Source organism: Aotus nancymaae, unplaced genomic scaffold (assembly GCF_030222135.1).
Source record: "Aotus nancymaae isolate 86718 unplaced genomic scaffold, 86718_ANA_hifiasm-v0.15.2.pri h1tg000004l, whole genome shotgun sequence".
NCBI classification, from domain to species: Eukaryota; Metazoa; Chordata; class Mammalia; order Primates; family Aotidae; genus Aotus; species Aotus nancymaae.
The window spans coordinates 57,801,444-57,815,056 of NW_026988415.1; the positions used below are offsets into that span (position 1 = coordinate 57,801,444).

Below are 13,613 nucleotides of genomic sequence, written 5' to 3' on the forward strand. Positions count from 1 at the left end.
TAATAGTCATCTACAGAACTCTCCACTCCAAATCAACAGAATATACATTCTTCTCAGCACCACATTGCACTTATTCTAAAACTGACCACATAATTGAAAGTAAAACACTCCTCAGCAAATGTAAAAGAATGAAAAGCATAGCAGTGTCTCAGATCACAATGCAATCATATTGGAACTCAGGATTAAGAAACACACTTATGTAGCACAGCTACATGAAACTGAACAACCTGCTCCTGAATAACTACTGGGTAAATAACAAAATGAAGGAAGAAAAAAAATAAGTTATTTGAAATCAATGAGAACAAAGAAACAACATACCAGAATATCTGGGACACAGATAAAGTAGTGTTTAGAGGGAAATTTATAGCATTAAATGCCCACAAGAGGAAGCAGGAAAGATATAAAATTGAATCCCTTACATCAAAATTAAAAGAACTAGAGAAGCAAGCAAACAAATTCAAAAGCTAGAAGACAAGAAATAACAAAGATCAGAGCAGAACTGAAGGACAGAACCCTTCAAAAAAAATCAATGAATCCAGGAGCTGGCTTTTTGAAAAGATCAAAAAAATAGATAGCTAGCTAGACTAATAAAAAGGAAAAGAGAGAAGAATCAAATAGACGTAATAAAAAATGATAGAGGGGATATCACCTCTGATCCCACAGAAATACAAACTACCGTCAGAAAATACTATAAACACCTCTACATACATAACTAGAAAATCTAGAAGAAATGGATAAACTCTTGGACACATACACCCTCCCATGTCTAAACAAGGAAGAAGTCGAATCCCTGAATAGACCAATAACCAGTTCTGAAAATGAGGCAGTAATTAATAGCCTACCAACCAAAAAATGTCCAGGACCTGATGGATGCATAGCCGAATTCTACCAGCGGAACAAAGATGAGCTGGTATCATTCCTTCTGAAATTATTCCAAACAATAGAAAAAGAGGGACACCTCCCTAACTCATTTTATGAGGTCAGCATCATCCCAATACCAAAACATGGCAGAGATGTAACAACAACAAAAAAGTTTCAAGCCAATAACCCTGAAGAATATTGATTCAAAAATCTGCACAAAAATACTGGAAAACTGAATCCAATAGCACATTAAAAAATCAGGAGACAACAGATGCTGGAGAGGATTTGGAGAAATAGGAATGCTTTTACACTGTTGGTGGAAGTGTAAATTAGTTCAACCACTGTGGAAGACAATGTGGCAATTCCCCAAGGGTCCAGAACAAGAAATACCATTTGACCCAGAAATCCCATTACTGAGTATATACCCAAAAGATTATAAATCATTCTACTATAAATACACATGAACACATATGTTTATTGTGGCATTGTTCACAATAGCAAAGACTTGGAACCAACCCAAATGCCCATCAGTGATAGACGGGATAAATAAAATATGGCACATATACACAATGGAATACTATGCAGCTATAAAAAGGGATGAGTTCATGTCCTTTGCAGGAACATGGATAAAGCTGGAAACCATCATTCTCAGCAAACCAGCACAAGAACAGAAACCAAACATCGCTTGTTCTCACTCTTAAGTGGGAGTGAATAATGAGACTACATGGACACAGGGAGGGGAACGTCACACACCAGGGTGTGTTAGGGAGTGGGGGCTGGGGAGGGATAGCATTAGGAGAAATACCTAATGTTCATGATGGGTTGATGGGTGCAGCAAACCACCATGGCATGTGTATGCCTATGTAACAAACCTGCACATTCTGCACATGTACCCCAGAACTTAAAGTATAATTTTAAACAAGGATCTAAATATTATCAGATTCATACTTTCAAACTCTAGAATCCAGTGTTTTTTAGTATATTCAGAAAAGTTTGCAAACTTTATAACTATCTAATTGCAGCACATTTTCATCACTCCCAAGTGGAACCCCATATCTATTAACATTCATTCCCAATTCCCTCCATATTCTTACAACCAATAATCTACCTTCTGCCTCTACAAATTTTATTTTGTACATTTAATGTAAATGGCATAATAAAATAAGTGATCTTTTGTGATAGGATTTTTTTATCTGGCATGATATTTTCAATGTTCATCTATGTTGTAGTATCTATTACTAATTATTCATTTTCTATTGCCTATTAATATTCCATTGTGTTCATATACCATATTTGATTTACCCATTCCTCAGTTTGTAAACATTTAGAACGTTTCTACTCTTTAGTTATGAATAATGCTGATATGAACACTTGTGTATGCATTGCCGTGGGGACATCTTTTTAATTCTTGGGTATATACTTACCAATGGAACTGCTAAGTTATAAGGTAACTATTTTGTTTAACTTTTGAGGGACTGTCATATGGATATATTTTTAAATGAATGGTTGCTGGTATCAAATTGTTATAGGATTGAGATTTGTTGGATACATTTAAAATGCAAAAGTAATAGTGCTTTTTAAAAAGATATTATTTTGGGGATTATATACTTTGCAAATATTTAAAATTACAACATATTTTAGACATTAATAGGAAAATGTAAGGAGAGCACATATTTTTTCAAGATTAATTTACAGACAGTGCAAGCAAAAATGTTTGAAAATGACTCTATTGGAGAAAGTCAGGAGGTAAGCTTTTAGTCTTAAGAAGAACCTAATTATACACAATCAAATAAAAGTATTTTAACACTAAGGGACCTTGAAAATGAAATAATCATTGCGGAATAAAAGTCAAAATACTTTTTAGTCCCCAAACTCATTGTTACCTTTATTTATAGTTTGAATAGATATGAAAATTATTCTGAATGAATAAAATGACTAAATCTCTACTGTAGCACTGGAAGATTCCACTCCCACTCTTCTTTTTACAAACAAGAATGTGCCCACACCATTCCAGAGTCGTTCTTGTATGTTTGTGTTAAATAGTTGTCTGTTCCCATGGTTAAGGCATCTTTTACATATTGTATACCTCTTATTATTTTATATTATTGAGTTTATATTCTGACTATGACTTTTTACTACTTTAGGAAATTTATTTAGCTGGTCTGTTCTTCCGTTTCCTCACCTGTAGAGGAGGAGTAGTAGTATAGCTACTACTGAGGAAACTGAAGAATAGTAGTAGTAGTACTATTACTACTAAAATATGCGTTATGTAATGTAGGGTCATTATGAGTTAATGTGTATTAAGCACTTACCTGTGTAAGCATACTGTACCAAGGAATTAAGTGCATTTGGATCTACTCCTTCCATCCTAACCTCTTCTTGTTTGGCTTCAAGCACATCATTAGTAAACATTGCAGCAAAATAATCAGACACTGCACTGAGAACCAACCTGGAAATAGGAAAGATTTGTAGGAATTTAAATAAGTCAATAATTTCACTGAAAAGCATGACATGGATTCAGCAAGTTTGCAACACTAGTGAGTCTGTTTTCTGCATAAAATCTTTACAGTTCAGTTAAGCGTAGTGAAGTTAGGAAGGTCAAATAAACTGATCTTGTTTAGAGGGTGTGTTTGTGCTGTACTTTCCATCACCAATCTTTTCTAAGTTTGGCTCTTCTAAATAAAAGACAGAGAAATGGAACATATGGGCTAACACTTTTTCAATATAGGAAAATAAATATTTTAACAAATATTCCAATTTATGATCAATGTACTTACTATCTCTTATTTCTAATTGCCCTACTCGAAAACCGTTCTGTATACCTAAAAATACTTGCCTATGGGCTGGGATTCGGAGGTGTCCTGCAATTAGTAGCACATCACACAGTTGTTTCTCTTTCAAGTAGTTCTCCATTTTACGAAGAGTCTGCTCTGCATGGTTTATAACATGGAACTGCTCCTCAGATCTTGTGGCATTCATTTCTTCAGAGTGTCGTGTATCTAATCTGAAAAGGGAGTAAGGATGAGAATATGGTTTATCATATAATTTTGTAAAAATTTTATTTTTTCTATAATGAGAGTACAAACATCTAGTGGAAATTTAGGCATATCAATTCCTAAAGGAAATATGTTGGATTAAAGCAAAATTAAAATTTGTTTTCCAATCTTTTTTTTCCAAGTTTTTATTGAGATATAATTCACATACCATAAAGTTCACCCTTTTAAAATGTACAGTTTAGTGGCTTTTAGTATATTTACAAAATTGTGCCATCATCATCATTATCGAATTTTGAAATATTTTTATCACCCTGACAAAAATCCCCAAGCCCATTAGCAGTTACTTTCAATTCTTCCTCCCCAGCTCCTGGCAATCACTAAAATATTGCTGCCTCTGTAGATTTGCCTATCCTAGATACTCCTGCCCTTCCAGACGAACTAAGCCATAGTGATGATTCTGTTCCTCCTCTTCTGTCAAGACTCCTTTGCACTCTTCTAGTATGAATTATTTCTATATTGAAAGATGTTCTACATAGTACTATTTCTAGATTTTTTTTTTTTTTCTTGAGATGGAGTCTCACTGTGTAGTCCAGACTGAAGTGGAATAGCAAGATCTCCATTCACCGCAGCCTTCGCCTCCTGGGTTCCAGCAATTCTCATGCCTTAGTCTCCCAGGTAGCTGGGATTACAGGCATGCACCACCACACCTGACTAATTATTGTATTTTTAGTAGAGATGGGGTTTCACTATGTTGGCCAGGCTGGTCTCGAACTTCTGACCTCAGGTGATCCACCCGTGTCAGTCTTTCAAAGTGCTAGGATTATAGGCATGACCACCATACCCAGCCAGTTGTTTTTCTTTTGAGACAGAGTCTCTATCAGTCACCCAGGCTGGAGTGCAGTGGCGTGATTTTGGCTCACTGCAACCTCCATCTCCTGGGTTCAAGTGATTCTCCTGCCTCAGCCTTCCGAGTAGCTGAAACTACATGTGTGTGCCACCCCTCACGCCTGGCTATTTTTTATTTTATTTTATTTTTTGGTAGATATGGGGTTTTACCATGTTGGCCAGGCTGGTCTCAAACTCATGACCTCAAGGCGTCCACCCACCGCGGCCTCCCAAAGTACTGGGATTACAGGTGTGAGCCACTGTGTCTGGCAACACCTTCTATATTGGGACTTGGTAACACATTTGTTGGGCACCTACTGCATGCCAGGCATTGTGCTATGTACTAGGAATGCAATCTCTACCTCAAGATAATTTAATACTCAATACAACCCTACAAGTCTTATATTATTACAGTATTTAACTACAATGACTACCTAACCTTACATTTTTAAAGTGAAGTTTGCTGGTTAATATTTATATCTGAAATGAAACCAGAACTATGTACAATTCACAAACAGGTCTAGTGATAGTTATTATAATCACAAACATAAATGTCAAAACACTACCTACATTCTTTGATTTATATGGGTATTATAATTATGTCAATAGGCAGGAAACCCTTAGACCTGAATCAAAATACTTTAAAAAAAATTTGATTATGTCCTGAAGCTTCTCCCTGGGGTACTAATTACACATCAGAAACATTCCTCCAAGAATTTCATGCCCAAGAGTTACATAGCATTTTTTACAATATCAATCACATTTAGAAACTGTACATATTTCCACCTTTTATTTCTTAATATTTAGGCAAACGTGATGGCTATTGAATTTACAATAATAAAAGCAGTGGACATGTATTTTCAACATTATACAATGGTGGAATTCAAATGTCAACACAAATATATATAGGCTTACCATTAGTAGGAGATGAAAAATTGAATGGTTGCATGAATGCACTTAAATATTTTGCTTGTTACATTTCTTGCATCCAGGCATCATTTTCTAACCCCCCCGTTAGGACTAGTTTTAGATCTTAATTCCAATTCAGTCTGTGCTTATTTTAAGACGATTGGTCCAAGGTGATATTACTTTCTCTGTCTAATCCAAATACATTATCCCTCTTTAAATCTTCAGTCATAATATTGTACTGATAAGAAGGGATCATGGTATGAATAGCTCAAAAATTGCCTACTACCTCCCTTCAGATGCACTCTTGTTTACTTGTTATGGAAAGGAACAATTCCTTACACCACAGACTGAAAAGCATTTAGGTTGCACTTAACTCAAATTACTCTAATCTTCTCTTTTTTCATAATGATTCAGTTCACATTAATTGAGTCAAACATTCAATGTTGAATTATCTTAGCTATCCTCATGTAACTGCACCATACATTAGTGTGGAACTTATTCTGAATATATGTATATGTTTAAGAAGTTTTGGCTAGGAAAAAATTTTACTCAGAATTTTCTTCATCTTAATTTGGTTAAGGACAAAAAAAATCTTCAATTACCTGCTAATTTAGGATGTTTTTATGGTAAATATATTAGATATTTATATATGTCTTGGGCATTATCAAAGCAGAATGTAAAAAAACAAGCAAGAAAACCACCACTACCATTACCAACAAACTAGTCTATTGATAACTTATCTGATCATAGTAAGTTCCCAGAGCTCATAAATTACAGTTCTCTTGCCTCCATTTTAGACACTATGATGCCAGATCACGTTATAATGGAAATCACTTCATTAGAGAACGTTCATCACTTTTCTTTATTATGTGGTAAGTACGAGATTGTGACATGGGAGGCAGCATGGTGAAATCAAAAGAGCCTATTATATGAAGTCATAATGCCTGTATTTAGTTCCAGCCCTTGCTACTTTCTGGATGAGTGATCTTGGGAGAGTCACCTTATTTTTCTAAGCATTAATTTTCTAATTTTCTCCTACAAACTGGAGATGAATATAATATTAGTACTAAAAGCAATAATGCTTATACCACAGTGATTTCAGAGGAGTAAATGAAAAACTTGCCATGAAAATTCTATGTTCAAATGTTAGGTCTTATGTAAGTTAGTTTTAACTACCAACATGTAGTTATTTTAATAGTATATTTTTAGAAATTGTCTTGAACTGTTATTTAATATATTTCAATTTTAGAGCAATTATAGAATTATTTATATCAGCATTCAACTCACAGATATTTCTTTTATAGTTTGGTTTATAATCTGTAATACTACCTTATTCATTTTGCTGTTTACATTGAGATATGTTTCTTCTATTTCCAGATTTTGAGGTTTTTTTTAATGAAGGGGTGTTGAATTTTATCAGATAATTTTTCAGCATCAATTGAAGTGATCATATGGATTTTGTTTTTCATTCTGTTAATATGATGTATCACATTAATTAATATGCATACATTCAACCATACTTGCATCACTGAGATAAACCTTACTTGGTCATTATGAATAATCTTTTTAATATGTTGCTGAAATTGGTTTGCTAGGATTTTGTTGAGGATTTTTCCATCAATATTCATTAGTAATATAGGCCTGTAATATTCTTTTTTGATTTGGCTTTGTGTAGTTTTGGTATCAGGATAATTCTGGCCTCATAGAATGAGGTTGGAAGTATTCTCTCCTCTATTTTTCAGAATAACTGGAGTAGAATCAGTGTTAGCACTTTTTAAAATTTTTGGTAGAATTCAAGAGTGAAGCCATCAGGTCCCAGGATTTTACTTGCTGGGTGAATTTTCATTACAGCTTCAACCTAATTATTATTATTGGACTACACACATTTTGGATTTCTTCATCATTCTATCTTGATAGGTTGTATATGTCTAGGAATTTATTTCTTCTAAATTTTCTAATTTATTGGCATACAGTTGCTTTCATCTTTACTATTTCTCGTCTACTAATTTTTGGTTTGGTTTGTTTTTCTTTTTTTAAGATGCAACCTTAGGTTGTTTATTTGAATTTTTTTTTCTTTTTGATGTAGGCACTTATAACTATAAACTTCCCTCTTAGTACTGCTTTGGGCTGTATCTCATCAGTTTGGGTGTATTGTTTCCATTATCATTTGTTTCAAGAAAATTTTCAATTTCCTTCTTAATTACTTCATTTACCCACTTATCATTCTGGAGAATACTGATGAAAGTCCATGTGATTTTATAGTTTCCAAAATTCTTCTTGTTATTGATTTCTAGTTTTACTCCATTGTGGTCAGAGAAGATGCTTGATGTTATATCAATTTTTTTAAACACTTTTTCTCTTCTTTTTTTTAAATTTTACTTTAAATTCCAGGATACACACGCAGAATGTGCAGGTTTGTTACATAGGCATATGAGTGTCCTGGTGGTTTGCTGCACCTATCAATCTGTCACTTAGGTTTTAAGTCCCACATGCATTATTTGTTTGTCCTGATGCTCTCCCTCCCTTCGCCCTGACCCCAAACAGGCTCCAGTGTGTGTTGTTTAAAGGCTTGTTTTGTGATGTAACATACTGTCCATGCTTGGAATGATTTATGTTCTAAAGACATAAATATTCTCTACCTGTTTGATGAGTTGTTTTATAAATATCTATTAAATTTATTTATCTATAATTCAGATAAATTCTGATGGTTCTTTGTTGATTTTCTATCAGGAAGATATTTTCAATGCTGAAAGTAGAGTGCTGAAGTCTAAAGCTATTACTGTATTGGTGTCTATCTCTCTATTTAGCTCTTATAATATTCACTTTATTAATCTGGGTGGTCCACTGTTGGGTGCATATACATTTAAAGTTGTTATATCCTCTTGCTGAATTGACCTCTTTTTCTTACAGAGAGACATTTTTTGTCTCTTCACATAGTTTTTGTCTTGAAAACTATTTTGTCTGATATAAGTATAGAAACGCCTATTCTTTTTTAGTTTATATTGACATAGAATATATTTTTTAATCCCTTTATTTTCAGTCTATGTGTGTCTTTACAGGTAAAGTGTGTTTCTTGTAGGCAACAGATCATTGGGTCTTGTTATTTTTTTCTGGTCAGCTACTCTGTGTCTTTCCATCAGAGGGTTTAGGCTATTTACATTCAGTGTTACTAATGATAAGGACTTATTCTTGCCATTTTGATATTTATTTCCTGGTAGACTTGTGGGCTTCTCTTCCTTCTTTCCTTTCTTACTGTCTTCCTGTTGCTCCTGAAGGTAATTTTTACTGGTGGCATTATTTCATTTCTTTGTAACTTTTGTGTTTCTGTTATATATATATTTTTTGATTTGAGGTTACCTCGAGGTTTTAAAATAATATATTATAATCCACTAAGTAGATAAGGACTTAACACTTTGTTCCATTAACAAATAAGCAAAAAGTAAACTAATTAAAACTCTGTACTTTAATTTTATCTCTCTCCATTTATTAACTTTTTTGTTTCTATTTGTATATTATAGTATTGTCTGTCTTAAAAGTTGTAATTATTATTTTGACTCATTATTTGTTTAGTCTTTCTATTTAAGGTAAGAGTAGTTTTCACACCACAATTACAGTGTTATAATATTCTGTGTTTTTCTCTATACTTACTATTCACAGTGAGTTCTGTAACCTCAGATAATGTCTTATTGCTCATGAATATCTTTTTCAGCTGATTAAAAAAAAACCCTTTAGCATTTCTTGTAGGATACATCTACTGTTAATGAAATCTCTAAGCTTTTGTTTGTCTGAGAAACTATTTCTTCATGTTGGAAAGACATTTTCACTGGATATAATATTCTAATGTAAACATTTTTTCCTTTAGTACTTTAAATATGTCATGCCACTTTTTCTGTGCCTGTAAGTTTTCCACTGAATAGTGTGCTGCCAGACATATTGGAGTTCCATTACATATTATTTGTTTCTTTTCTATTTCTGCTTTTAAGATTCTTTCTTTATCCTTCACCTTTGATAGTTTGATTATTAAATGTGTTGAGATAGTCTTCTTTGGATTAAATTTTATTGGTGTTATATAAACTATTTGTACTTGAATTTTGATATCTTCCTCTAGGTTTTAGAAGTTCTTTGTTATTATATCTTTGAATAGCTTTTCTACCCCATCTCTCTCTCTCCCTCCTCTTTAAGGTCAATAACTCTTAAATGTGCCATTTTGAGGCTATTTTCTAGATATACAGATGTGCTTTTTAAAAATTCTTTTTTTCTTCTCTCTTCTCCATGAATTTTCAAGTAATTTGCCTTTGAGCTCACTAGTTCCTTCTTCTGCTTGATCAATTCTGTGATAACACTTTGAAGCATTCTTCACTATGATAATTGCATTTTTCAACTCCATAATTTCCACTTGATTCTATAAATTATTTTAGTCTCTTTGTAAATTTATCTTAAGGATTTCTTAATTGCTTATCTGTTATATTTCTTTGTGTTTCCTCAACACAGCTATTTTGAATTCTCTGTCTAAAAGTTCACATATCTTTGTTTATCCAGCATTGAAAGTTTACATATCTCTGTGTCTCTAGCATTGGTCCCTGGAAACTTATTTTGTTTGTTTGGTGCAGTCATGCTTTTCTAGATAGTCTTGATGCTTACAGATGTTTGTTAGTATCTGGGCATTGATAATTTAGGTATTTTATTGCAGTCTTCACAATCTGGTTTTGTTTGTACCCATCCTTCTTCGGGAGGTTTTGCAGGTATTCAAAGAGACTTGGGTATTGTGGTCTAAGCTGTATCTGCATTAGGGGGCACCACAAGCTGAGTAATGTTGTGGTTCTTGCAGGCTCATAGAGGTAGTACCTTCACTGTGTTTGATAAGATGCAGAGGATTTCTCTCTATTACCTGGCAGGAACTCTTCTTCTTTTCCCTTAACTGCTGCCAAGAAAATGGAGCCTCTTTGTTCTAAGCCACCTGAAATTAATGTAGGTGTAACACAAGCAGCCCTTTGGCAATGATTACTGGGATTCCACTGGGTCAGACCTAAAGCCAGCAGGGCCCTGGGTCTCATCCAAGTTTCACTGTAACAACTACCTGGTTAGTGCCTATGTTCACTCAAAGCCCTGGAGCTCTACAGGGTTTAATCAGCAGGTGGTTAAACCAGCCCTGCTTCTGTCCTTCTCTTCAGAGTAGTGAGTTCTCCCAGGTCTCAGCAAGTCCAGAAATGCTGTTTAGGAGCCAAGGACTGGAGTCAAAATCCCTATATGTCTACCTGATGATCTATTGTACTGTGGCTAAGCTGGCACTGAAACCACAAGGTGCCATATTTCTCCCTCTTCTCTCCCCTTTCCACAGTCAGGTGAGCTACACCCATGGCCACTATTACCACAGGCCCAGAGTGAGTACTACCAAGTTACTACTAATGTTCACTTAATGCCCACATGCTTTTCAGTCAGCTTTTGGTAAATTCTGCTTATTCTGGGAACCACCCTTCACGGCAATGGGATCCTTTCTGGCCCATGGCAGGTCCAGAAATTCCATTCAAGAGCCAAGGCCTGGAATCTAGGACCCCAGTAGACCACTTGGGGATCCACCCTCCTGTAGCTGAGCTGGTAAATATGGTCCAATACAAAGGGCTTTTTACTTTCCCTCCATTTTTCTTAAGCTGAAAGGAGTCTCTCCCATAGCCACCTCCGGTGAGAATGTGTTGAGTCTTGCCTGAAGCCAGCCAAGTATAAGTGTCTCAGTCAAGGCCCATGGTATATTACCTGCATAATGCTTCTGGTTATTCAGGGACCAAGGGCTGTTTAGTCAGAAGGTGACAGATTTTACCAGGACTAGTTTCTTTCCTTTAAGGCAGCAGGTTCCCTTCTGGCACAGGGTGTCTACAAATGTCATCCAGAAGCTAGTGCCTAATAAGGTTGCCTTTATGACTCTGACTGGTACCCTGTACTACAGTGGCTGAGCTGGTATCAAAGATGCAAGTCCAAGTCTTCTTTGCTCATCTTTAAGTGGAAGATAGGAAAACCTTTTAGAGTTGTGAGCTGCGTGGCCTGGGTTTGTGGGAGAGGTGGCACAAGCACTCCCTTATCTGCCAAAGTTGGTGTCTTAGTAAGTCTCATGCCTCCCAAGTCAACTAGCTCTGAGCCCAGTTCAGCACTACGACTCAGCTAGAAGTTGCACAAAGTGTGGACTGGAAGTTGCAACTTCCAGTTAGAAGTTGCACAAAGTTGCACTCTACCCTCTCTCTTGCTCCCTCTCTTGCCATGTGACATGCATGTCCCCCCTTCAGCTTCTGCCATGAGTAAAAGCTGCCAAAAGCCTCACTAGAAGTCTTGCAGATGCTAGTGTCCTGCTTATACAGACTGAAGAACCATGAGCCAAATAAACCTCTTTTCTTTACCCAGGATCAGGTATTCCTTTATAGAAATGCAAAATGGACTAATAAAATCCTAGTAAAGATAATTCCTAGGAAAAAGTCCTTCAGAAAGAAAACTGCAGTGCATGGTTGAAGGAACCGCAGCAGTCCACTGTGGCTAAAGCAGAACTAGTGAAAGGAAGAGAATAGTGAGGTCAGAGAGCTGGTGAGACACCAGGTCATGTGGTGACATTGGAAATTGGCATTTTGAGCAGAAGTAGCATGATGTGTGATTTAAGTCTTTAAAATCTCCTGGCCCTTATGAGGCAAGGGTGGAAATGGAAAGAATAATCACAAGTGTATTGTAGTAATCGAGATGACAGAAGTGGTGGTATTGATAAAAGTAGTTAGGAGTTGTCAAATTCTGAATAAATTTTAAAAGTAGAACCAAATAGATTTTGTGATGGATTAGGTAAAGAATGGTAAAGAAAGAAATCAAAGATGATTGCTAGGTTTGACATCAGCAACTGCCTTTGGTTGTTGGCCTAAATGGTTAAGATGGTTATTGAGATACAGAACGACAGGCTTAGTAATCATATGTGTGTTAGGAGATATCAAATTGGTGATACCTATTATAATTTTAGAGATATATTGAGGAGAATGTCAGATATGTGAATCTGGTATTAAGGGGAACGACTGATATGTAAGTTGGGCCATTGCCAACAATGGCATTTAAGGTTGTGGGACTAAATGATATCACCCCAAAGAATGCATGTTATCAGGAAAAATGTTTGAGGCCACCTCTGGTGACTTCTACATTTAAAGATTATAAAAATAAGAACCAAGAGAAACTTTTGGAAGTTTAGGATAAGAGATGAAGGTGAAGAAGAGCTGTTTTATGAGAGTCAAAGGGTAAACTGACTAGGAAACTACATTAGGACTATGTAGCATTACAGGTCCAGTTGATTTCTGTAGTCATATTTAAAATTAGACTATCAATATAGTTCTTATTAGATACAGGTACGAAATTGTGGCAAGCTAAACTTAATCAAGTTTTTTTGTTTTTCCAGAAAAGCACAAAGGAAGAAGAGAAATTAAGGGCATATGCAGGTGTGTGATTCTGATTATGCTACATGGAGTGTAAACTGGGTAAGTAGGGAAATGAGGACATTAGGTATGTGTTGGTTAGTGGGTTGGCAGACCCAATAAGGCTAAGATAATTTTGAAGGAATGAACTGAAAGGGTAAGAGGAAGTGACAAGATAGTGACTGAAATCAATGCTATGGAATATATGTTATTATTGATAATAACAAAATGATGGAGTGTGACCACAAGATTTGAGAGCTGAGCTAGAGTGAAACATGTTATCACTGGAGGTGAAGTAACTGAGAAGCCAGGCTATTCTGTCTCATCTATGCAGATGTTGAGATTGCCAAGAATAAAAGAGATGTTATAGATCAGGAAATATATATGGTAGGCCAGAAACAATAATTCTCAAGAAATGAAGAGGAATAATCCATAAATTGCATAAACAGTTTACTGATCTCTAGGATCTATAATATCCACGAGGATTTAAGAACTGTTTTATGTAAGTCCTCAGATACGGCTTCAAAATATTGCC

At 35.3% G+C, this 13,613-nt stretch overlaps 1 protein-coding gene across 2 annotated transcripts in view; it reads right to left on the minus strand.

The window, feature by feature from the left end:
- KLHL4 (kelch like family member 4) overlaps positions 1–13,613 on the minus strand; it is a 156,745-nt gene that overhangs the window by 52,557 nt on the left and 90,575 nt on the right. For both annotated transcript variants that reach the window (XM_012464484.3, XM_012464479.3), the window contains exons 2-3: positions 3,698–3,865; positions 3,174–3,310 (exon numbers count right to left, since the gene is read on the minus strand). In XM_012464484.3, the coding sequence (XP_012319907.2) occupies positions 3,174–3,310; positions 3,698–3,865 (305 nt within the window). The remainder of the gene's footprint in view (positions 1–3,173; positions 3,311–3,697; positions 3,866–13,613) is intronic.